The sequence below is a fragment of the Synchiropus splendidus genome, chromosome 1, assembly GCF_027744825.2.
Source record: "Synchiropus splendidus isolate RoL2022-P1 chromosome 1, RoL_Sspl_1.0, whole genome shotgun sequence".
Classification (NCBI taxonomy): domain Eukaryota; kingdom Metazoa; phylum Chordata; class Actinopteri; order Syngnathiformes; family Callionymidae; genus Synchiropus; species Synchiropus splendidus.
This window is the reverse complement of record NC_071334.1, coordinates 20,864,291-20,887,583: the sequence shown is the minus strand read 5'-3', so window position 1 is coordinate 20,887,583 and position 23,293 is coordinate 20,864,291. Positions and strand designations below refer to the sequence as shown.

Sequence of the window (23,293 nt, the reverse complement as noted above, 5' to 3'; positions counted from 1 at the left end):
TCTGTCAAGCCTGTCTGAACCTGTCCGTTCAAAGAGCAGAACCTTCCCAGTGAAGGCTTTGCTGACCTGCACCTCATTTCTTTTTGGTGCTTCTCTCTTTAAAATATCATGAAATGTTCTTTTTTTTAAACAGGATTTCATCTTCATCGTTGGATGCACAATGACAGCTGAGAACAATTGATTCTGGCTGAAAAAAAAGTGTTTATCAGTGACAACACGCAGCAGAGTGTACTATTATGAAACAGCAATTGTTTTTCTTTCCAAGAAAAGTGAGTTCTCAGCAAAATGGCAGGGAAAATGTGACACACATTTTGCGACACAAAATGTTATATAAAAGACACAACAAATCATTTAACAAAAAAGTCCATTGAATAATAAACAAGGCCAAGTTAAATTAGGTCTGATCGCATTTAAGACAAATTAAGATTTTTTTAAATGGCATACAATTGGAAATGTTAGATAAATATATAGGTTTTTAGAGGTTAGTTTCCATACAGTGAAAACATCTATTTGTGTAACCAAGAGTTGAATCATTCAACTGAAGCAATTCTCAGCGGTCACAAGGGTCAGTGTCCATATTAATAGAAGCAAAGCCACTACTGGCCTCAGTACAAACAAATACAATCCCTAGTGGTGACCACATTACGAAGCCACCGGTCAAGGGAGCCATGATGAAGCATGTCTGCTGTCAGTGACAGTTACAGTAAAGGTTGATCAAATGGATGACAGTGAGGAAAACGGCTAACTATTTTTGGCTGTAACAATCAGTCATTTAGGTTATTCATGCCATAGTGACGTGGATATGGATAGTGAAGCTAAAATAGGACCTACCAGGCAAAAATCTAGACAACATTAGGATTTGTTCTCAATAAAATGCATATGGAAACTTAATTTGCAAATGACACTTGATGTAAAAATATTGTTGTTGCTGAACTGTTGTGGAACAAACAACACAGACAAATTTACTAATAGGAAAACTGCACAGTTAACACAACAGATCTTATAAACAACCCAATTCTCAGAATAGCAAAACATGAGGTTCACATTTTAAACACTTTAACCATTATTATCAAGTATTAAATTTAGTGTCTCTTCAGAACATCAGAGCAGTCAGCTAAAAAACCTTTTGTTTCATTTCTTTGGAGGTTTATTTCCTTTTTTTTAGTAGGAACTGAGGTGCTATTTGGCATTTTGGGTCATCACTGTTCCAAGACGAGGGGGCAGAGTCATATGGATCTCTTGTGCAATTAAAACAATTACTGTCCAAATACGGCATCGCTTTGGGTGGACCAGTTCTTCTCTGCATACTGGCTTTTAGGCAGGATTCTGAAACAGGGTGTCCATAGCCTCACCTCCAGCCCTTTCAACTCCCAACACACCGTGGCAATGACTGCCTTAAGAACTTGCTTGTTAAAATACAGTCTGTAAACATCCATTTGTATAAAAATAACATTTCATAAAAACAAACATCTGAGTCAAATAACCATTAAGATATGAACTCAGTAGCTGTTGCTACAGTAACACTTTCAGATGCAGAGGTTCCCTGGGTAGTTGTTTTACTTTACTCAAATAAATATTTTATAATGATTATTTCCATCAATACAAGCTTAATGTCTACAGTTTTCTTCATCTTCTTTCATACACTGTATTAATGCAAGATACGTATACAGTTGTATCAGCTGTGTATCAGTGAGCTTTTCTAAACTCTCAAACATTTAAACACTCATTCATTCAAACAAAATATATGCGAAGGCTTGCCTCTTGATTAAATAAATAGAACCACATGAATTTTGATCCCTGTTAGAATTCTTTGGTCGCTTTCAGCAAGCGCAGTGTTCCATGCAGTGAACTGCACCCCTCCCAAAGACAGAGTTTCCAAAAGAATCTAAAACACTCCTCAGATTAAAAAGCTATGAGTTATGTTTTGTAAACAATTGTTTAAAGTTCGGAACTTATCTGCAATTTCCTCCTGTCATCAACGTCAGACATCCCATCAAACACAGTACTCTTCCATGCCTCAAGCGTGGCAACCTGCGAGATGCGGTTAAGCGCGAGATTATGCCAGTAAACATATATAGTGGCCAAGCTTTCGCTGCAAGAGAGTCGAGTCACCCAATTTCGATCCGATTCGGCGAAATGACCAGGTGGAAACACCTTTTTCATGGAAACCAGTGTTATAACACTACAAGTAGGGCATTGTACAGGCACTAACAATAACAACATTTAGGGCGTTTTTCAGAGAAAAACTTGGGCGTCCATTTTTTCACGTGTTGCATATCAGACGCCCTCCAAGCTAAAAGCCTGTCTGCAAACCTTTGCATCCTAAACTTGTTTTGAGAAGCTTTTCTGTAGTTTCGACATTCCTCCACTGCAGTGTTTACATTCATTCAGCCTTGTGTTTATCTCCGAATGCCTCCAATATGGCCTGGCATCCAGGTTACTATCCAAATCATGATGTTGGTGAAAACCTTCTATTGTAATTTGTCTCCAGGTTTGTACCAAAAACTGTTGTCACTGTTTAATGAGTGTGCATTTGCTGTTTATCTCTGCAGACAATAAGGTGCTTTCAAAACACTTCTGGAGTGTGATCTGTGCACAGCAATTGGGAACCACATAGTCTTTCTCAAGAGAAGTGCAAATGTTTAGATTGGCATTGAAAGAGATTCACTTCGACACTACATAACCTTTGGCTTTCTTATACAAACCAACAGGGCAGTACGAAGAACACAGCAGATTACAAAATAGCATTGAAAGCTTTCATTAGACACCTGGTTCCCCTTCTTGCCTTTTACACGGAGAACTAAACATCAGTCTAGCTGTCACTATGTGGGCATCCCAGGTGGAGTTCAGTCTTGTTTGGAACCGTCGACGAGGACGAATGATAGCTCAGTCAAATAAACAACACTACGACGTGGCAGTTTGCCAAAACAAATGATTGTGGTTCATGGAAAGTTTGACTGACACTGAACTAATGAGGCATGCTAATATTGATGCTCATGTGTAGAAAACATGTCTGCTACAATATGCAATAATCCTTGGAGTTCTTTACATCCAATGTGATAGCCACCACCACTCTCTGGTTCAGGGAGTAGGGGTGTTGCCCTTATGGGGGACAGTGACAGGAGTTTCAGTCGAAAACTTTCAGGGAAAGTGCATTCAAGGATTTTCCTGCCAACAGAGGCAAACCACCTCAAATGTCCCCGCAACCAAGAAGCTTTGATACTGAGAATTCCTCACACCCATTTAAGAGTTCACGAGTGAGATCAGTGGTGCAACCAGTTAATGGGAATATAATAACACCAATATAATAAACCACACTCACACACTGCACAGCCAGATATGAAATGAGGCTGTCATAGATTGTAAAAATAACTGAGTTGTAGGAGAACCATCAGGAAAGAAAAGAGAGACAGGAAGTGTTTGAAGTACCTTCATGTAAAACATCTCGTAACGTCACTCTCTCCCGTGAAATCGCGATGTCTTTGACTTTGGCTTTTGCCTCCATTAGAGTCACACTCCGAAGGTCGTTCTTCTCGATGCGCAGAGATGGATAAGCTGAACGGACAAAAAATAAATAAATGAAGCACGACAGCTATTTTAGTGGTTTACTAAACTTAACTAAACTGGTCAACAAATAAAACTACTCTCATTAAACACACATTGCATAGCAAAGCGAGGAGAAGGACAGACATATATGCAACACAGGTGAAACAAAAATAATTGTCCTTACAATTCATCTTACATCACAGACAAAACACTGACAACCAAAATAACCTAGGGAGTCCTTACTGATGCAAGTCAACAAATGGAAAACCAACATTTAGATGACATGATTTTAAGTCGAAATTGAATAAATAAAGAAAAAATATCCTGCCAACATAATAATATGTAATGTAATACAGTGTGTCCATGAAGTCTATTTGCCATTTCATTAAGATGCTACAAAAGTATAAGTCAAGGTGAACATCCAACAAACTGAGTTAACAAATTCTACAACAGTACAAACTATATTAACGCTTATCAGTAATTATCTTTGTAATAAATAGTTTAAATGGCAAAGACTCTTCATGGATATCCAGCAGGCATTAAAGGGGAGAAAAAGCTATGCTGCCACCTAGTGGTAGATTATGAACCATCTGTGTATCCAGCTGAGTCATATACATGGACATGACTCAGAAGTTTGACGCATTAAGTTATGTCTCAGCAAAACGGCATCCTTATGAAGAACACACTGTGCAGTACACAACTGTACATTAAGACATTACGACAATGGCGGTGAACATTCCAGAGTAAAACTTCTCCTTTGAGTCATTTCTACATTTTTATCAATGAGGAAGGGCAAACAATCAACATTGGAGGGCAGTGAATACTGTTGTGCCCATTCACCCATTGCTATCTAGCCAAAATAATGTTGATAGATGAATGTGCAATATTATTAGTGAAATAAGTAACTGCATCAAACCAAACACAATGAGCAGTTAGGTTTGTGGAGAGAGGTGTGTCCAAAAAAAATACAGGGGATACAGGGGAAAAAGTTGAAGTGTGGTATTAGTAGAAAGTTACGGCATGGATAGAAATGAACATTGAAAAATCACAACATGAAAGACACGACAAAAGGGGGGTTCAAAGTGAAACTGTGGGCAAGATGAAAACCACAGCATGTTTCAGGGGAGGATATGGCAGGTGAAAAAGTACGTGTGAGTAAAACATTGTCATGGGAAAATGACAAGGTAAAAAGTGAAGTAAAGCATGGATCAAAAACATTTTAAATTGAACTATAGTCTCACAAGCATACTTATGTTAGTATGTTATCATAACTGATATACATCTATAACATTACCGATGCAGCCATGACTGTCTTAACAAGCTTTTCTCTCATTTCCTATTGAGATTTAATTAATTCAATCATCACTATTATTTGTTCCATAAGCTCAATTTGTAATGATTAAGTTGTTGGTCATCATATAATAAAGCATTTTAGGGTCATAATCTACAGCTTCATGAAGTGTAAGGATGTGGGCAACGGAGGCGCCAAAAATATCTCACAATAATTTTAAGCATAGTTAACCTAATGTTCAGTGGGAAGGTGCACAATATTACAACACAGAAAAAATTGCTGTTCTAGGAACTTACTTTTAGGTTCATGAGGGGGGACACCAGGGTTTTGGAAGGAGGAGCCAGCAAGCTGGAGGATGGGTGCAGAACCAGGGTGATTGTCTGATGACAAGAGGAGAAGGGACAGGGAGTGGTGGCAGAGAAGGAGTGGAAGAAGCCATAAGATGGTGGGACATTCACTTAGGAGAATTGGATGGTGGGGCACTGCTGTTGACAACGACACAAGCTGGAATAATGGTGTTTTGCTTTTATTCAGACACAGACATTTTGACGTAGGGATTAAAAGCATTGTAAAAATGGTTTGATGGAACAGGAATGATGAGGATGCTGCGTTTGACGAGGTGTAATGGCATTGCTGCCACAAGAGGGGGATGAGTGGCCTATAACTAATAAAACTTCTCCTCATACAGTTGCTCTTACAGGGGTTCCACCAGGATTTAATATAAAAAAATACTCCTCCAGCCCCTTTCTCAACTGGAACGGAACAAAGCCATTCAATAAGCCACTTGACAGAAAAACAAGGAAGCAGGGGTTTTGACCCTTAATGAATTAATGAAAATAAAAACAACGCCAGTTTTTCATCACTACATCTTTTTCCAGTCTACTGTCATATTCCTGTCATTTGGTTATAAAGCCGTTTCTTGCCTTTTTCTGTTAAAACTCACCAAAAGCTTTAATCGTGTTCACGCCATGTTTTATCTGCTTGTTTCAATCTTTCCACTTGATCACATGAGAGAGTTCATCTTAAAAAAAGAGATCATTATTCTGAAGGCTTGGCAGCTCTTTTTTAAGCTGTGGTGGATTGTTTAGATGTAGTGGAAACAAACATAAGGCAGGACCTTTTGGATGAGTCTTTCTTAAAGGTCTGGATAAAATGGTTGGTACTCCTGGAAATAATACTGCTATAAACAAAGAAATCACCAACAGAGGTGACAAGGACATCAAGAGCACTGGCACAGCTCACTTGCATCACAGTCTTCAGTAAAGCTAATAACCCATGAATTGCTCATCAAAATATAAGCTTACAGAGTTAAAGTGTAGGCTTCAAAAACAAATGCAGAGGAAAAACCGGGATGTAACAGATCACGTCGTTTCAGCTTTACTTCACCTTTCAAAACGAACCAGACATGCTAGCAGATTGTATTGTATATTGTATTTTTTTTGTCTCAATCTGCTGTGAATGGAGGTTTGGACGGAACCGGTGTATTACTGAATAACGGTCAAGGCGTGTTTGAAAATAGCGTCCTCTGGCGGGCGCAAGGTGGAAATGCTTTTCATTCACTTCAAAACATTTTAAATTCTAACTATACTCATGCAATAATGTTTGGTAAAACCATCTCGTGATATATAAGCAAACACTATAATCATATGACGCCACTTAACCCCATTAGCTGAGACGATGAGACTGACAACGATATTAAAGAAGCATGCACATACACAAACACATATTTGTCTTCCTATTTTAGTGAGGACTGTCACTGACATACATTAAAATAATGCTGTACCCAGCCTCTCCCCCTAAACCCAACCATCCAAAACAAATTAACCAGGACTCTGAACCAAACTTAAACCTCATTATAATGACCCAGTTATTTTTGAAGTTTTCATCCTCAAATTGAGGCCAGCCAAATATTCCCACAAAGTCATACAGTCTTCACAAAGATACTGAATTGGTCCCCACAAAGTAGGATACACAGGCCCACACAGCAGGAAATCTAATGAAAATATGACATTTTAATTTGCACATTTGAGCAAAACTATTTTGATTGGGTTATTGTCATGCGGTGGGGTGCGAAGTCTTACTTGTGACGGGCGCAACATTGTTGGGAGTATCTGCCCTCAGATACTGTGTGGTCTGGGTGGAGGGCTGAGACAGGCCCTGGGAGCTTCCACTGTCGCTCACACTGGAAGATAAGGAGTCCTTATTTCAGCTACAAGTCGTTCCTTACAGTGCTAAACCAGTTAGGTCGCAATATGTGGCTGCAACATTACTCTAGATAAAGTGACACTGCGCACCTCCTATTGGTCGGACAGTAAAAAAAAGGACAAGAGAGAGTGAAATTGCTTGATTTTCTTTTTTTTCCATTAAATAAATCTCCTCCTTTTAAATAAATACAAAAACAATAATAATTGGAATTAAAATACAATAAAAAATATTTGTCAAAGCTTCAGATCAGATTTTATTTGATTAATTTATTATTTTTTATTATTACTTACACATCAATTGTAACAGAAATTGGTACATAATGAGGGACAACTTTGGGGGTGTTTTGTCCAGGAATAAGAGCCAAATACACTCCAGACACAAAATAATGCTTCATGCTAGCAGAGGTACGCTGACACACAAAAGCACATAGAAAAACCTAGACCTAAAGTTGTCACGCACCTCACCTGTAGAGTGCGGAGAGACAAACAAAAGTCACGTACCTGTCCTCCATCTCGACTCTTTTCATGCTGTGCAGGTGCAGGATGGCCAGGACAATGGCCACCAGGAAGATGACGATGCAGCAGACACTCACGCTAATGTAGAACACCTGGGTGGAGGTGGTGGGTGCTGTCACACCAACTACACAGGACAAGAAGAGCACATGAAAACGTACATCAATTTCTGATACGACATTCCACTCTTCATGAGCTGATTAGTAGCCTCACATTTAACCATTTGAGCAGAGATGATCGTGGATCATAGATTGCTCATTGTTCTTGTCATGAACAGGGTTCAAATGTCATTTTTGGCTATCCTGATGCTCTGACCCCTGTGGCTGGTTGTTTATGAATCAGATGTTTGTTGTCTCCAACACTCACACATGTCCAGGTGAAAGTTTAATCTGTTTCTATCTCGACTAAAATGAAAAGTGGGATAAATAACCCTTTCTGTTTTTGACCTCAAGGAAACACCAGAGTCAAAATGTAGGGTGAGGAGCTCGGTCATCCGGGAGGAGCTCGGGGTGGAGCCGCTGCTCCTCCACATCGAGAGGAACCAGCTGAGGTGGCTCGGGCATCTGATCCGGATGCCCCCTGGACGCCTCCCTGGGGAGGTGTTCCGGGCATGTCCTACCGGGAGGAGACCCCGGGGAAGACCCAGGACTCGCTGGAGAGATTATGTCTCCGGTCTGGCCTGGGAACGCCTCGGGATCCCCCGGGAGGAGCTGGAGGAGGTTTGTGCGGACCGGGAAGTTTGGGCTTCCTTGCTCCGAATGCTGCCTCCGCGACCCGACCCCGGATAAGCGGCAGAAGAAGGCAGAAGAAGGAAACACCAGAGTCAAAATGTGGAGTCAGTCGGATAAAGTGACAAAGGCAAGCGAGGGGACTGAGGCGCCTTTGTGCATGACTAGAATAGTAGCGTTCCAAGGCAGCATTCGGTGTGTCTGAGAGCTTTTCTCATCACTTCTTTAAAAGCACCAGAGGGCCCCCAGGATTCTCTGACCTACCCAAGCATGAGAGAGCCAACCCACTAATGGCAACTTGTTACTGGGGCAGTGGACTCACAAAGAGACTAAATAAATCCAAGCAGTAGGAGAGTCTCTCGTATCAGGCGGAGCTTGGGAGAGGACAATTGAACGAAGAGTAACTCACTTGAGATGCAAGCACGTATGTTTCAGTTTGGAAATACTTACAGTCTGGCTGCTGAAATGTCTGGTTGTTACGGTGGGTGTGGATCTTTGGGTCAGAATCAACTCCTGCAAAAACACACACCAAATGACATAAAAACAAAGAATGACTGGAGAAGGTGAATGTATGTGTGAATTTTCAACTTCTAATGCAGTTTCCTTTACAAAGGAAATAAATAGGAAAGTAGGCAACAGGCAAGTAAAACCATGTTTATTCATCTGAATTCATCCAGTAAATTTCAGCCAGTTGACTATGATAACCAGGGTTTCCACAATATCTAAACGAGTGTGGCGCACAGTCACACCTTCAGAAAAATAACCTTTTAAAGATGAAATATCAAGTGACTAAATGTATTAAAATGAAGTGGAAACATTGTAACAAAATGGATAACACATAACGTGTCACGGAGGTGGACATGCATATGATGTTTTTTTCCATGTCTATTATGTAAAAAATCCCAAAAGAAACATAATAATTGAAATCTGAAGATTCTGGCCAGACATATGAAAAGACAGGCCATGTGAGGATGGCATGGATCATGTGAAGACTTACGTGTCATTATTGAAAACTAGCGACAAAACATCCTCCTCTGTTTCTCTGTCTCTATCGCTTGGTGATTGGCTGCTGTTTTTTATTTAACAGAAGGCGCTCGGCCACAGTTTCAAAAAATTCTGGAGGAAACCCTGATAAGTGTTCAGTCATGTTTCTGTGTTGGACTGATGTGAGGATGGGCGCATGACTGTTTATCTCACTAAACTCATGACTTCAAGCAAGATATTTCCTTCTGCTTTCTGCAGAAAAAGAGAGACGCAGAAATGGTAGCATATCCTCAAAACACCTAAAAGACCAAATGACAGCTGGCACACTGGACCTTAACATTAATCTTATGACCTGTTTATTTGAAGCAAGAACATAAACATTTCTAGGTTCTAACCCTGAAAACAAGGGATAGACTGAAAATGACCCAAAAGTGCATTTTTGGTTTTCCGATGAAAAACTTTTATGACCAAAAAACACGGCCCAAGCCAGATGCTGAGAGGATGCGAGCAAAACTAAAGTGTGTGAATAGTGGTATGTAGGATGTGTAAAGCGAACAGATTTTATAGAGAACATTATCTCTGAGCCACAAACTACATAGACCTGGTCCTCTGATGGGCCAGGAGCCGATAAATATAAATAAAAGGAAAAATGCATGTGACTCAAACGCACTGTTTTTATGAGAGAACATATCTATTTTTACATTCTTTGACTAGTCAATTTGAAGCATTTATCAGTGGCTTAGAGTTTGACAATGAAATGTTTTGTTTTGAATTTCACTTGCTGAAATCTCACAATTTTGTAAAATATGTACCTTTTGAAGCTTAAATACAACTTTAGGGGGTTGCAGTTTACTGATTTTTGTGAAATACGCGCATTTCAACATTTCTCTGGTCCTGCGGCTTATACCAAGTAGTGACTTGCATGTATGTATTAAAAGCTTAAAAGCAAAGCTTACTCTTGTAGCACATTTTCCTCCTCTTGAAGTTGAGTGCTGTGTAGTTGTTGGTCTGGATCGTTAGATTGAGCTGCACAGTCACAACAGCTTCCCCATCGACCTTCCCGGAACAGAACAGGTCCACTCTGAAGACTGAAGATAGAAATGCAGTGAGAAACTCAGTGCTACACAATTGGATTGGATTGGAACAGTCAGTCAAGATGCATTTGCTCATTTGCAGACACACACAGAACGGGACTGTCCTTCAGTAAACCACAAGAAAAGCACGCTAACTTTTGCTGATACTTAATTTGACTAGTGTTGCAAAGCGTTCAATCGGGTTAGGATATCCCAGGCATTTCTGCTGGGTACTGACACCTTTTGGCTGGAAACAAATGGCAGTTTGGGCTTCATCATTTTTATAACAAGTCATCTTGAATTTAAAGCCACAGAGCAAACGTTGCATTAAAGAAAGAAGCAACAGAAAACAGATGTTCAACAAACCAGATGGGAAGCGTGGCACCTCCCCCTGACTCGTGATGTTACTACGTGGTTGGTTCATGGCGACAGGGTTCTCCATATGGAACCCCAGACGATAATCGACCTAAATTTTGTCAGCACAGGTCAGTTGTGGACATGAAAATTTACTGCTTACTCCAGAGAGGTTTACTGACCTTGGTCTTGGCATTCCATGAGAAGTGAAGGCTGTTGGTCTCACTGGGAACAGGAAGAATGAAGGAGAGAGCGTAATGATTCACCACACCATCTCTCACATAGTAAAGCTCTGCATCTAGACCTGGAACAGAAAAAAGTAAACACGAATATCATTAAAATATGCTTTTGAAATAGCTGCCATCACAGATGAAAAAAGATGACACAACCACATCTGTTAGTAGTTGAAAAGTATTTGCAAAAACAAAAGGTGAAAGATGACATCATCCAAATTATGACCACAATTTTTCGTCAAAAAAAATAAAACTGGGCATAGAAAGGTTAACAGGAGGGGGGTTCAATGAGACACATGAATAAAAAAAGCTTGTTTGTAGCTTGTAAAGTCAATTTGTCATGAGGCTCTGGCTGTATCAAAGTCACCCAAGTCTAATGTGGGGTGGTGAAATCCCCAACCTCAGCCTGGAGCGATGTGTTCTGTCCTTGAAAGCCTGGATCTGGCAGAGTGGCTTCCATCTATCAGTCTCCGAGTATCTAGTTAAAAGAGAGAGGAGGAATGTAGCCATGCTCCCCCACCACCCTCAGGCTGTCACAGTGCTCAGACCGTTCTCACATTGACTCAATTAAAAACATTTCACTGGCATTTGCCAGCTCACGAGGATGGCTGGTGAAAGAGCGAGCATCTATGCAGGCCCAAAAAGGGGTCGAGAATGGTGTCTTAACTACTTTTCACAATCATTGGACTATAAAACTAACTCCCCCTCAGACAAAATAATTTTCATTTTTATTATTATTTTTATTTTCAGAGTTGCCGATCCAATACCAGTGTTAAAGCAGTAACCTTCTCTCCATGCTGTGTGATAATACTGGTCAGACTTTCAGTTAAAGGCATATGAAATTACTTTACTTAATATTCATTGAAACAAAATGTTTCAATGAATATCAGGACTCTATTTCTGCTCTATTCAGCACCACTTCAAGTTGGAGTGGAGAGAAATCACAGACAGGAAATCTACCTCTGAAAAGTGACGCAAATCCAGGAAAAATGCATAATAAAACACAATGTGTTGACGTTATTAAAATTTTACAGCACTGCTGCTGCACCTCTGCACCGTATGAAACCGAAACCAAGCGCGGCAGCTGACCATTTGAGTGTGGATGACTTTAGTTCATGATCGTGGTTTTAATTGTGCTTCTGACACAACAAACTCTCAACAGTTGAGATTTGAGGAGATCCACCTGTGTGTCTGTCTGACCAGACTCTGCAGACCCGGTCGTCTGATCAGGCGACATTGGACCCGCTCCATCTCTGCTGCGAGAGATTCAGGAGGATGTTTATGATCGCAGTTTCTGAGCGATCTCATCCTTGATTATTGGTCTCTTTAAATGTATCAAGTATCTTATAAACCTCAGTGGAGAACTGCCGCTCTGCTCAGCTTCAGGAAAACTATTCTGCAGCAACGCCAGCTTCTGCCATGCTATCATTATGACGGACGCCGCATGTGACGTCAACCTGATCACTAAACAGAGTTTAAATGCCAGGATTGGCAATTTTTCCAATCCCACTTTAAGAGGCTGGAACGGGTTGATACCTTCCCGATGCATCCCTCAAACAAAAGGCTGTAGATAGTTTGGCTGAACGCCCATTTCAAACTCCAATTCCATTTTCACTTTCCAACACCAATGGATCCAAAACACTGTATGCAGACTTTGGATCACACTTTGCACTGAAGCGTCTCCATGATGATGGTCAGAATCTGCACTTAATACTTGACATGTAGACATTGAAAAAATGATCAAATAAAGGGGAAGAATCTGACACATGGGTCATAAAGTCAAAATAATTTCCAGTGTAAAACCGCTTCTGTTTGGTCAACAGCCAACCGGACAATGAGCCGGGGAGTCAGTGGATTGTGTTGCACGATCTTTCATAGTGCTTTGAGAATGGGGGAGTGGGCAGCCTGAATTTCGTCAAGGGTCTCACAGAGTTAATTTCACATCAATGGCGCATTTTTGTATTTAAAAAGAAAAAAGGATCTCTTACATCACATTGCCTTATGTTGATTTTTGTTTTTTTCGTCTGCCAATAGATTTCACCAGCGTTGCAGGAAAAAGCTGTGGCTTTACTATTGCCCAAAAACTGTACACCACAGCTTCACATGTAGCGTACAGCAAACTTAATTTCAGCGTCAGTAGTTCCATGATATACACACAGATTAATTGGCCATCTTCAAGTAATTCAATTAAAATGCTGTTGTTGTACCCAATGAGATTGAAATAATAGGTTTGTTTTCATGGTGTCGAATGAAAACAAAAAACAGAGGCCCATTTTAATGTGAAAATTATGATTAATTAATGACAACAACAAAAAAAAAAACACTTCTTCAATCCAAACATGACACCCACTTATTCATGTGTCTAAGGAGTGTTTTTTTTTCCTGAATCACAACAGTTACATTTCTAATAAAGTTGATGGCAGTTCAAAGTCCGGGTGATGAAACCTCAAAAACTGTAGATTCATGAGAGTCATTCTGAGGCAGCTCAGTTAAACCCGCATGCTTACCACACTTTTTATAAAGTGTGCCCATCACAAATTAGACATTTCTTTCCACTGGCAGTTGGAAGAGAAGATGGCCACCCACATAGATGCTCCCAACCTGACAATGGAAACGTAAAAGTTTCCAACAATCTTGGATTGTTTTTGCACCAACTGGGGCATAAAGTCAGGCCGTCCTCTGACATTCCTCTCACATGGAAAGTGAATAGTACACAAATTAAAGGCATTTTTAAAAGGTATTTTTCACTGCTCACTATAATTCACAGAGGAAAACAGAATACTGCAGGCATAGTAATATTACACATGATATTGTTAACATTTTATAATGTAACTAGTGAAGTAGAACTACACAAGAGACAACTAGGCCATCATTGCTGTTTGGGAGACTGAAGCTAAAAATGTATCCACGATTCGATGACAAATTTCATGAACTAAATAAACATCTAAATGTCGAAGAACCAGAAAATGCCCCTTGAACTTTCACTTTCATTCATGGAATCACTTACTCTGGAGCTGGAACAGCCAAATGAATGCACTCATTATTTACTGATTCACGATGATTGATACATGTTAATTGTACCTACTGGGGAAAAGGGATCATTGAGATGATCATATATCATTTAATCTGGCATCCTGGAGGCGACTGGAAAGGTGAAGTACTATTTCCCACAGACTGCGTTCAGACATGCAGTTTTGTCAGGAAAACTGAAGATCATGTTGCCGATTTGGAAGGAGCGGGACAAAAGATGGCGGAGGCCAGGTGGTGAGGTCCAGGTCAGTAATAACAAAGGCACCCTTGTGAACACTGTGGACACTATACCTCCCAAAGCTTCCACCCGAGAGTGCTCAGGAGATAAACGGCCATTCTAGCCTCATGCTAGGAAGATAGTGGTCAGATAACCAGAAACGGGGATGTACAAGAAACGCTATCAACGGGAAACACCAAACAAGTCCACTGCCATGAAAGAGATACACGAAAAACGGAAACGCTGGTAGAGCAGCACTCTTTTGTGCCTGGTTACAATATTTCTGTAAGCATCGATGAAGTGAAGCAGACAATGTATGTCACTCCAAATACAGAATTACATTAAGATGGATTTTAACACAGGAGGTTGCTGCTGTCATGCAGAGATGTCTCCTGTATAGGGGCCACACACAAAGGTTTTCAAAATCTTATACACACACACATCTGTCTATGTAATAATAACAACAATCAGGCGTTATGTGAACGGTGGTGGATAAGTCCACAGCTAATCTGACAGACTTAAATATAACTGTACTCTATGGATTTATTGTGTCTTGTCTTGTTGAAAAAATAAATAAAAAATCACCCCACATTTTGAGCTCCACACACGACACACAGTGCTAAGACATAAAAACAAAATACAAAAATCTCACATCTAAGCACAAAACACAATTTAAAAAAAAGCCAAAAATGCAATGAGTCATTAATTATCTCTGAGGTTTCTTTTGATTCTCTTCAAAGCGGCCTCAACATCACTCCGGCTTCTTTATTCCATTCAGCCGCCCGAGGGCGCAGAGAGGGGTGAATGGAGGAAAAGGAATCTGAGCAAGACTGTCTGCCACTGTCGCATCAAAAGAGACCTTGTTGATGCACATGTATCGCTCAAAGGAGCACCTTTGTTTGCTTAACAAACAAACAAACATCTAAGGCCTGGGTGGAAAAGTGCAGTAGCTGTTTGGTTTAATTTAAGAGCAATTTACAAAGTTGTGACCTTGCATCAGTTGTTTATTTTTATCATTTACAGTACAGTAAACCACAGACAGACCCAGTGAGAGCAATAATCATATCTTGTCATGACAGTTCCTGAGTTCACGTATCACCCAGTTTTTAAAATAACGGGGTTAGTGGGCCTGGGCCTGAATGATGTACCTGATGCAACCACAAAAACATGGAGGAGACACTGATCCATGCTGCTGAGCTTCCAGGTGGGAATTAGATCAGTGCGGCAACAATGACATCAAACCCTCTGAGGTGCGTCACCAATGCACATTTGGCTAAACCCGCATCAAAACCTAATGAATTAGCTTTGTTGGAATTATTTGGTCAAAATATGGGGAAGGTGGTATTGAAAACTGCAAAAGAGTGGTGGTTGCTATTGTGGTGCTGAAATGTGTCTCCTGCCAAAACATTTCCAAGCTCACAAGCTGCATCCTCAAAAGAAGCTCTCTTGCCGCGCATACAAAAGAAAGTGGGAGCACCTCATTCAGGGAGCGGACCCTTGGAGAGTCGCATGAAGGAAATGAATGCTGCTGCCAATCACTCTTCACTGTTGGGGGATTCTTTGTTAGTGTCTCTGGTCGTCTTTCAGGAGAGTGAAGAAGTGGAGAGCAGCTCAATCGTGGCACTGGGCCTGACCCACACTCGTTAAATAAAACTGGTATTTTAATTTGTGATGAGGCACAGACCAAATGAACACCTGAAAGAAAAGCTAGTGACCAAGATATTTTTTGTGAAGGTCACTTTCATTAGTTCTAGGACAGCACAAGCTTTGTTCAATGTGGACAGAGTTCAACTTCAAACTACACTGATCCTCAAAGAAACGAAACATGTTTATTTCAAATATTCAAGCTACTGATAAATGCAATCCAACCACACAAGTAAGTAAAGAGGAGAGTGTTGGATTTGTGTTATTGATTTTGCAAAAAAAAACTTGGCATTTTGGAAACACCCTGAATTGAAAATTAGACATCCCACTTTTACTAATTTCCTTTTTGTTTTCTATGCTTAGTTCACCGAACCAGATTTCACTCATTATAGAATTAGAATAGCTTGAATAGATTTTGGAAAGTTGGAAGCAAGAGGTGGGAGGGCGAGATGACTGTCAGGTTGTTGCGTGTAGAATGTAAGGAGCGGCTTACCAAACCGCAATGCTGAAGTCTACCTTGGGTGTCAGCATATGATGCAATGATCCACTTTCCCACTGTCCCACTACGCCATGGGAGTGAGGATGTGATGCATTAAAGGCGACAGCAAACCAGTTTTGTGGTAATAGCATGTTAATGACTGGATGTGCTCCTATGTGACAGAGTAGTATGATGCTTCTAGGCCATATGTAAACTTCACAAAAACAGTGATGGCCATCGGAAAAATCTATGCTGACAGCCTCCAAACAAGTCAACAACTTCATAGCTTAGCTTTCGCTGAGTTTTGCTTCAACACGTCCACTACAGTGGACACTAGTGCATCATTCTATGCTGGTAAAACAGCTGGGGAAGAGAATAATAAAACCTCAAATTGCAGATACAACTTTCCCTGCCATGTTTTTCTTTGCTATGATTCTTACAGCCTAACTCAAGATCAAAAGCAAAACGTTGAATAACTGTTGAATAATTCAAAAGAAATAAATCATCAGCTGTCAAATAAATGAAAATGCCACAAAGTCGTGACTTGGCCAAGTCAAAGCGGCTACACGACTTGGCTCAGGTGGAGCTTATCAAACTTATCTCAAATAAAAGTGACAACTGGCCAGATGCGACAAACACGCCCAGTTCTCCTCCCGCATTAGGGCGTCACAGGTCACACAAATCACCCATGCTTTGCTTATTTGGTTTCATTACAGTTGCTAAATAGCAAAACAATCCATGCCATTTGTCGTGATTCAACAGTAATGTGCTAATATACCATATTAAGGGGGTATTAGGAGTCTTTGGCCTCTCACTGAACTAACACGAGCATTGCAGCCCATGTGAGAGCAGCAGATATTTGTGCTCATTTTCCACCAGATTCTTCTGGATGATGTTTAACGGATTCACCACAGTGGAGATTCTAATGTGGAAAGCCGGATAAAATATGTCACTATTATAGGATATGGCAAGTGTGCGTAAACATTCTTATTGTGGGCTCAATTACAGGGAACAGAAAGGAGCGGGAACAGATTTTTGTCATAAAACATCTCTTCGTTTGGAGGCATGTCATTTCTCGAGTTACAGTTTGTCGACAAACTTTTTCAATTAGATTAATGGCTTCTGTTTCTGATTCAACAATGTCAGTGAGGCCTGGATCTGGACTAAATAGACTTGGAGACAGGCTAAGGCGACTTCAAGGATGAAGTGAGCCATCCTGTAGTCATTTCCTGTTTATGTATGACATGTATACTTTGCGCAAGGCACCAAATTAAAAAAGATTTTTTGTTAATTTTTTTTTTTTTTTAGCGTGGAACTGTGGAAGTGGACTTTATAGTAGCTTTTACTGTACCCGACTGAAAGGAGTAATGACTGTGGTGGTCCATCACCATCAGGCAATCATCTGGTATCTACTTGATGCCAGGCCTTCTATCTAGCATGTTCAGAGAGGAGCCTGTCCATGGAAAGTGATCCTTCAGTAGTAGAATTTAACCCAAACCAAACCCCGAATAAAGGCGAACCAACACCAATGACTGAACATCCTGATCTGAGCTCTGCTAGTTTGCGAGCAGTTGCCACATGACAAAACAATCATGAGCACTGCCTGCTCTTCATCCAGACAAAAATGCACAGTATGCCAAACCCCATTACAATTCAGCCGTGACTTTTTCCTGTAAATACTTTTTGCAGGCCCCCTGTGAATCATGTTGTTTGGTAGAGTTATCAAAGTTTACAGACCTGACAGACCTTCTGCTGTAAACGAACAGACAGAGAGTGAAATTAATTGACATGCAATGTTGCCACTTAGCCGTATCCACAAATCCTCATCTTATTTCATGTAAAGCTCAGGATGGATTAATGTGCACAGTTAAGGAAGGTTTGGATGGCTACAGTAAATATAAAACAAGGTGATGTCACTACAGCAAGGCCTGAAGTGTATACTGTAAATGTCATATCTAATGACAAACTCAAAGATTAAACTGTCTAACTTCACAAAGTGAAAGTCACACTATGAAGAATGAAAACAAATGCACATGAAATGTAGGTTTCAAAAAAGATTAATGATGCAATTCCCTTTCCACATGAATGTCAATAGCAGTAAGGTAGCTAGCAACGTGATCTGAAGCACACCAGCAGGAGCAAACGTTATGGATTAAGTTTTGACACTCAAGGACATCTCAAGGTCAGTTTACAGGATATCCATCATCAATCCTTTCAAGACCGAGCCTAGGAAAGCTACCATTAGTCCACCAATAACGTTGACGCCAACCAATACTCTGATCTGGAATTATGCCATCGTAGCTTGATATGTAGAATGATTGTGTAGCTGGACAGTTGCTTTTAACAATGTCAGGTCTGCTGTCCATGTACCAGCAAGTAACATTAATTTACAAACCAGAAGTATAGTGTAGTCAATATGATGGTCCATATCTTTGTTCATTTTGTATTCAAAATAATGCTAATATTAATCATCTAAATATTATGGATCACATGGCAGCTGTGTCCTCCTTTTCTCAGGTTTTTACAGCTAGAAAAATGTCTTGTTTAGAAAGTTAGTCGTATTCGTCTACAATTCCTGACATGGAGCACAACGCTCATCCAACGCTCTGTAAGTAGGCAGGTGCAGACATTGTGAGGGCTTGCTGTTGTTACTAGAGCTGGGCGATATGGCATATGGTTAAATATCAATATGGACATAAAAATCATCATGATAAATGTTGCCATTTCAGCGATAACAATAATTATCACAATAAATACATTTTCATTCTATTCCACCTGTGGGACACACTACAGTCTCCGCAGGTGGGATCAGAGGCGACCCTTCTCATCCTGGACATGGACTGTTTGTTCCTCTTCCCTCTGGCAGGAGGCTACGGTCCATCCAGACCAGAACCTCCCGTCACAGGAACAGCTTCCTCCCCTCCGCCGTCATACTGTTGAATTTGTGAAGAGCCTTGTTGTTATTTTATTTTATTATTTATTTATTTTTTGTCAGCACTTCATTCCAAAACACTTTCCTAGTTGGTGGGCTCCCTACTGACCATGGCAATAAATTTAATTCTGATTCTGATTGTTTTATGATGAAATGTGTTAGTGGACTTCGTCTACAACATCATTATTTGTTTATGTTTAATTATAGTAGTTAACCAAGTGTAGTGTAAGAGAAATTCGATGTTTCACAGTCGTAGAACCCGGTGGTGTCTGACAGACTGCTCTGCAGCTTTATTTAGGGGGTGAATTGAGCCGTCTGTCTGCTGTAGCTCATGTTTACTACGGACCAGTCTGGACAGTCGTGTGAGGCCAAGGTGTGTTTTTTCACAACCAACCATCAATCCAAAAAGATCTTTATAAAACACATTAATACTCCTTGTTTACCAGCCTGATGCTGCAGACTGGATGAGCCACATGAGGGCTGTTCTGCACACCATGAGGAGTTGGAGGCAGCACAGGCTTGCAAGTGCACCGACAGCTGTGAATTGCCAGACTAAACTCTCCTTTGGGCAAAACTAAAGAGTAACTTTAAGAACTAAGAAAAACTTCTCTAAAAGGGGAACTTTTCTCATGCAGAGAAAAGGGATGTTGATGGAGCACAACTAGTCACTGGTTGCAAAGGAAAGAGGTTTTTCGCCCCCAAGTCAACGACTGGATATGATTTTGAAATAACAACCACCCTGAGCATTTTAACTTTATTTAAGCTGCAGTATTTAACTAAATGTGGCTGCTGCCCTCAAAACACATGCATCATGGAACTTTGTGGCCCCACATATGTTTAAGCTAAGCATGCATAGTTGTCAAACATTAAGAGATTCCTCCATACGACCAAACGTGGATTTAGGCAGACCACAAGAGAGGCTCCCGTCTGGAAACAGAGAAATAACTACAACATGATGAGGAACAAAGGCGACCAGACAGGGTCCAGCCAGCCGGTGGTTTTAACACAGTCATGTGAGACAGAGGTTTCTTCTTTAAAGAAGATATTTCAGTCACATTCAGTGCAAGAAAAATGCTGCCCCACCGAATCGATTAGCTGGCCCGTGAATGTGAGCCTCGTGATGAAGGGTAATGTCACGGCTAGAGTTTTTGTTTGGAAGCCGAGTGTGTGTGAGAAGCTGAGATGTTGGTTTCCCTCTGTCTACAAAAACATTCTGCTGCAAAGCCTTTACCCCTTCATTAGACCCTGGACTGGCACTCAGATGCTAAATGACTAGTTTGGAGGTGCAGCTGTGACACATCTTGAATAAACCGCTCAAGAATCCAGCCCTGGCCTGGCACCTGGTTAACTGATGCAGCTCACTGTGCAAGGAAGCCCTTGACCAGGAGCTGGGTCTCAGACAGACCACCAGATGTGACTCTCTACTCTCAGTATCCTGATAAAGACACTGTCAACACCCACTGCTACTCCTGCAAACCGGTACCGTGTTTCCACATCTATTAGCTAACAGGCAAATTCTGCAGCCTTAAAGGCAACAAGAATAGTTTGCTTGTCTTGCTCAAAGGCATTTTGACACAGGAGGCATAAGTGATTAATTAATAATCTGGTAGTATGTGGAAAACCACATACTGTGAAAACATTCCTTTAAGATAGAAACATCAGGTCACTGCCAGGGCCAGCACAGAGTCCAGATCTCAACCCAATTGAAAATCAGTGGTGGAAGTTGAAGAAAATGGTCCAGGAAAAGGGTCCAACCTGCAAAGCTGATCTAGCCACAGCAACCAGAGAAAGTTGAAGCCAGATGGATGAAGAGAACCATTTGCACTGATAAAGTCATTAGTACAGTACTAGTGGTGTGTTGAGGAGATGAACTGTTTGCTAGAGTTCAGGGTTTTTTTCCCCTTGGAATTAAATGATTACATTATTTTTTCCTCAGCTTGGCCTAAAAACGTTGTCAAGACTGTTTTTTTTTCTTGATTTCTTCCAGTGTTTCTGGAAGCCAGAAAATTGCTATTTTAAATAACCTCCGTTTTGGGTCATAACTGTAATCTGTGTTTTTTTTCTAGACAGTTAAAAGACTGGTGGTTACATGATGTTTGCCATGGGTTGTATGAGCTCATTTATTCTCAAATAACCAGCTCAATTTTAGGATTGCAGTATGCATTCCAACCATAAGTAAACAAACACAGTTCATGTTTACATACTACACACCCAAAGATATTTAGTGCCAAAGAACAAGTAAACTCTTAATGTTACCCATAAAACTTTGTCATGTTACCAACAGAGGACAAGTATCAGTTATACCTCAACCATTTTTCCCATACCAGATTTGGGAAAACTCCATAGTTCCGTTGCCATCTGTTTTTACAAATGAAGAAACATAAAGAGTATCTTTCAACATTCTTAAAAAAAATCAAAACAAGCTTTGATCTCATTAACATGTTTACACGCTGCCACGACCACCATTGTCAAAAACAACTGTTGTTGTCAGGTCAAATATTTCAATCCCAACCAACTTCAGCTTTCAGTGAAAATATCATCGATGATAAAGTATTACCATGGTGGAAACTCAATATTGGAATACTTAAAGCAACAGGAGCTCATTTGATAGACTGGGATTACAAGACGTGAAAAACCTTGTTAGTGTCCCTAAGAACACTACGGAGTATCTGTACTTCACATGATTCAATTATTTTACTAGCACATATCAATCGTCATATACAACAGCGATTACATGATGTGTTCTGTTGCATATATCATCGACCATCAATGATAATCCCTTGGGGAAAGGTTTCATAAATGCAGCTCAGATGGTCAAGGTGTTGAACCTTCCAACTTCTACTGACGTAAAAAGATCAAGGGGCACTTTTCTATATTCAGAGTAGATTGAATTTTGCTTCTTTATATGCCCTCTTTACTCAAGTAGCAAGTATGACATTTTAGAGCAGATAGAGTGGACATTTTGGATGGAGGTACCAGAAAGAAGGAGGAGAGGGGGACAGTTCATAGACGCTGTGACTGAATGTCGACGGACTTTGTCCTTAATGAGGTTTCCAACAATTTCCTAATGTCGTGAATGAATCAGTCAGAATAACCAACTCGGGCCACAAGCACCTCCAAATGAATGCTGGACTAGAGGTCTCCTGCACCGGTTGTGTTTGCTCATGTCAAATAATCTCGAAGGTAAACAAACGTGCTACAACACCAATAATGTATAAAACATTTAGAACACCAAACCAAACCTGAGTAAAATCAACGTATAGCGGACATAAACACGTCGCCTTCTTCAAATCTCAGTTCCCCACTTGAGGACGAACTGAAGCTGCGGCTGTCACAGCCACACAAACACCACACACAGTGACAAAGTTCGGGCCTGAAGTGGATACCTACCTAAGAGTTTCCTCACTTCCTCCACGCTCATGTAAATGTTGACACTGCTGTCGGCGGTGGACCCTGAGAAGCTGCTTGGGCTGGCGAGGCAGACGGCACCCTCCAGCAGCAGCAGGAAGAAGAAGCCCCCGATCCTCCACGGCACCGAGTGCGGTGGCCAACCCCGGGACTCCGCCGAGCTGCGGGAGCCGTGATTCCACTCCGACATAACCCCCGCCGTTTGGCTCGCATTTGTCCTCGGCATCTCCCCAAGTGTCCGCAGCTCTCTCACCCGTACCTGAAGTTAATCCCTGGAGGCAACATAACTAGTTTCCGTCTTCCAGCGGCCCGTTTTTTTGTCCTTTCTCACCAGCCGAGCTAAACTAGCAGGCTAAATTTAGTCGCCAACTGTCCGCGGAGAACTTTTTCCCTGGCTTCAAGGGACTCACGAAGTTTAGCCAACAGTCAAAACAACCCCCGGGGTTAACACACGCGGGAATAGCAGCAGACTTTGACGACTAGAAAGACGGTGAAGAGTGTTTTGGAGCAACAAACGGGTCCATCCAGAGTTCTCCCTCCATAGTCCTCCAATTCACTCAGGAGGGGGCGGGGGACGACACAGTCACTGCTGCCTTCAGGGGCGGTCGGAAATAGCGCAAGCAATCTCGGCTTCTCACTGAACTTCGGCTCACAGTTA

The 23,293-nt window shown here is 41.0% G+C and overlaps 1 protein-coding gene across 2 annotated transcripts in view; it reads right to left on the bottom strand.

The window, feature by feature from the left end:
- Positions 1-23,179, bottom strand: part of ryk (receptor like tyrosine kinase) — a 31,003-nt gene extending 7,824 nt beyond the window's left edge. The window contains exons 1-9 of one of the 2 annotated variants that reach the window (XM_053854142.1): positions 22,618-23,179; positions 10,876-10,997; positions 10,706-10,805; positions 10,223-10,354; positions 8,733-8,795; positions 7,543-7,681; positions 6,919-7,019; positions 5,134-5,217; positions 3,430-3,555 (exon numbers count right to left, since the gene is read on the bottom strand). In XM_053854142.1, coding sequence (XP_053710117.1) covers positions 3,430-3,555; positions 5,134-5,217; positions 6,919-7,019; positions 7,543-7,681; positions 8,733-8,795; positions 10,223-10,354; positions 10,706-10,805; positions 10,876-10,997; positions 22,618-22,861 — 1,111 coding nt within the window. In that variant the 5' untranslated portion in view covers positions 22,862-23,179. The remainder of the gene's footprint in view (positions 1-3,429; positions 3,556-5,133; positions 5,218-6,918; positions 7,020-7,542; positions 7,682-8,732; positions 8,796-10,222; positions 10,355-10,705; positions 10,806-10,875; positions 10,998-22,617) is intronic. The other variant, XM_053854143.1, reaches the window with a different exon arrangement.
- Between the last annotated feature and the right edge of the window lie 114 nt (positions 23,180-23,293).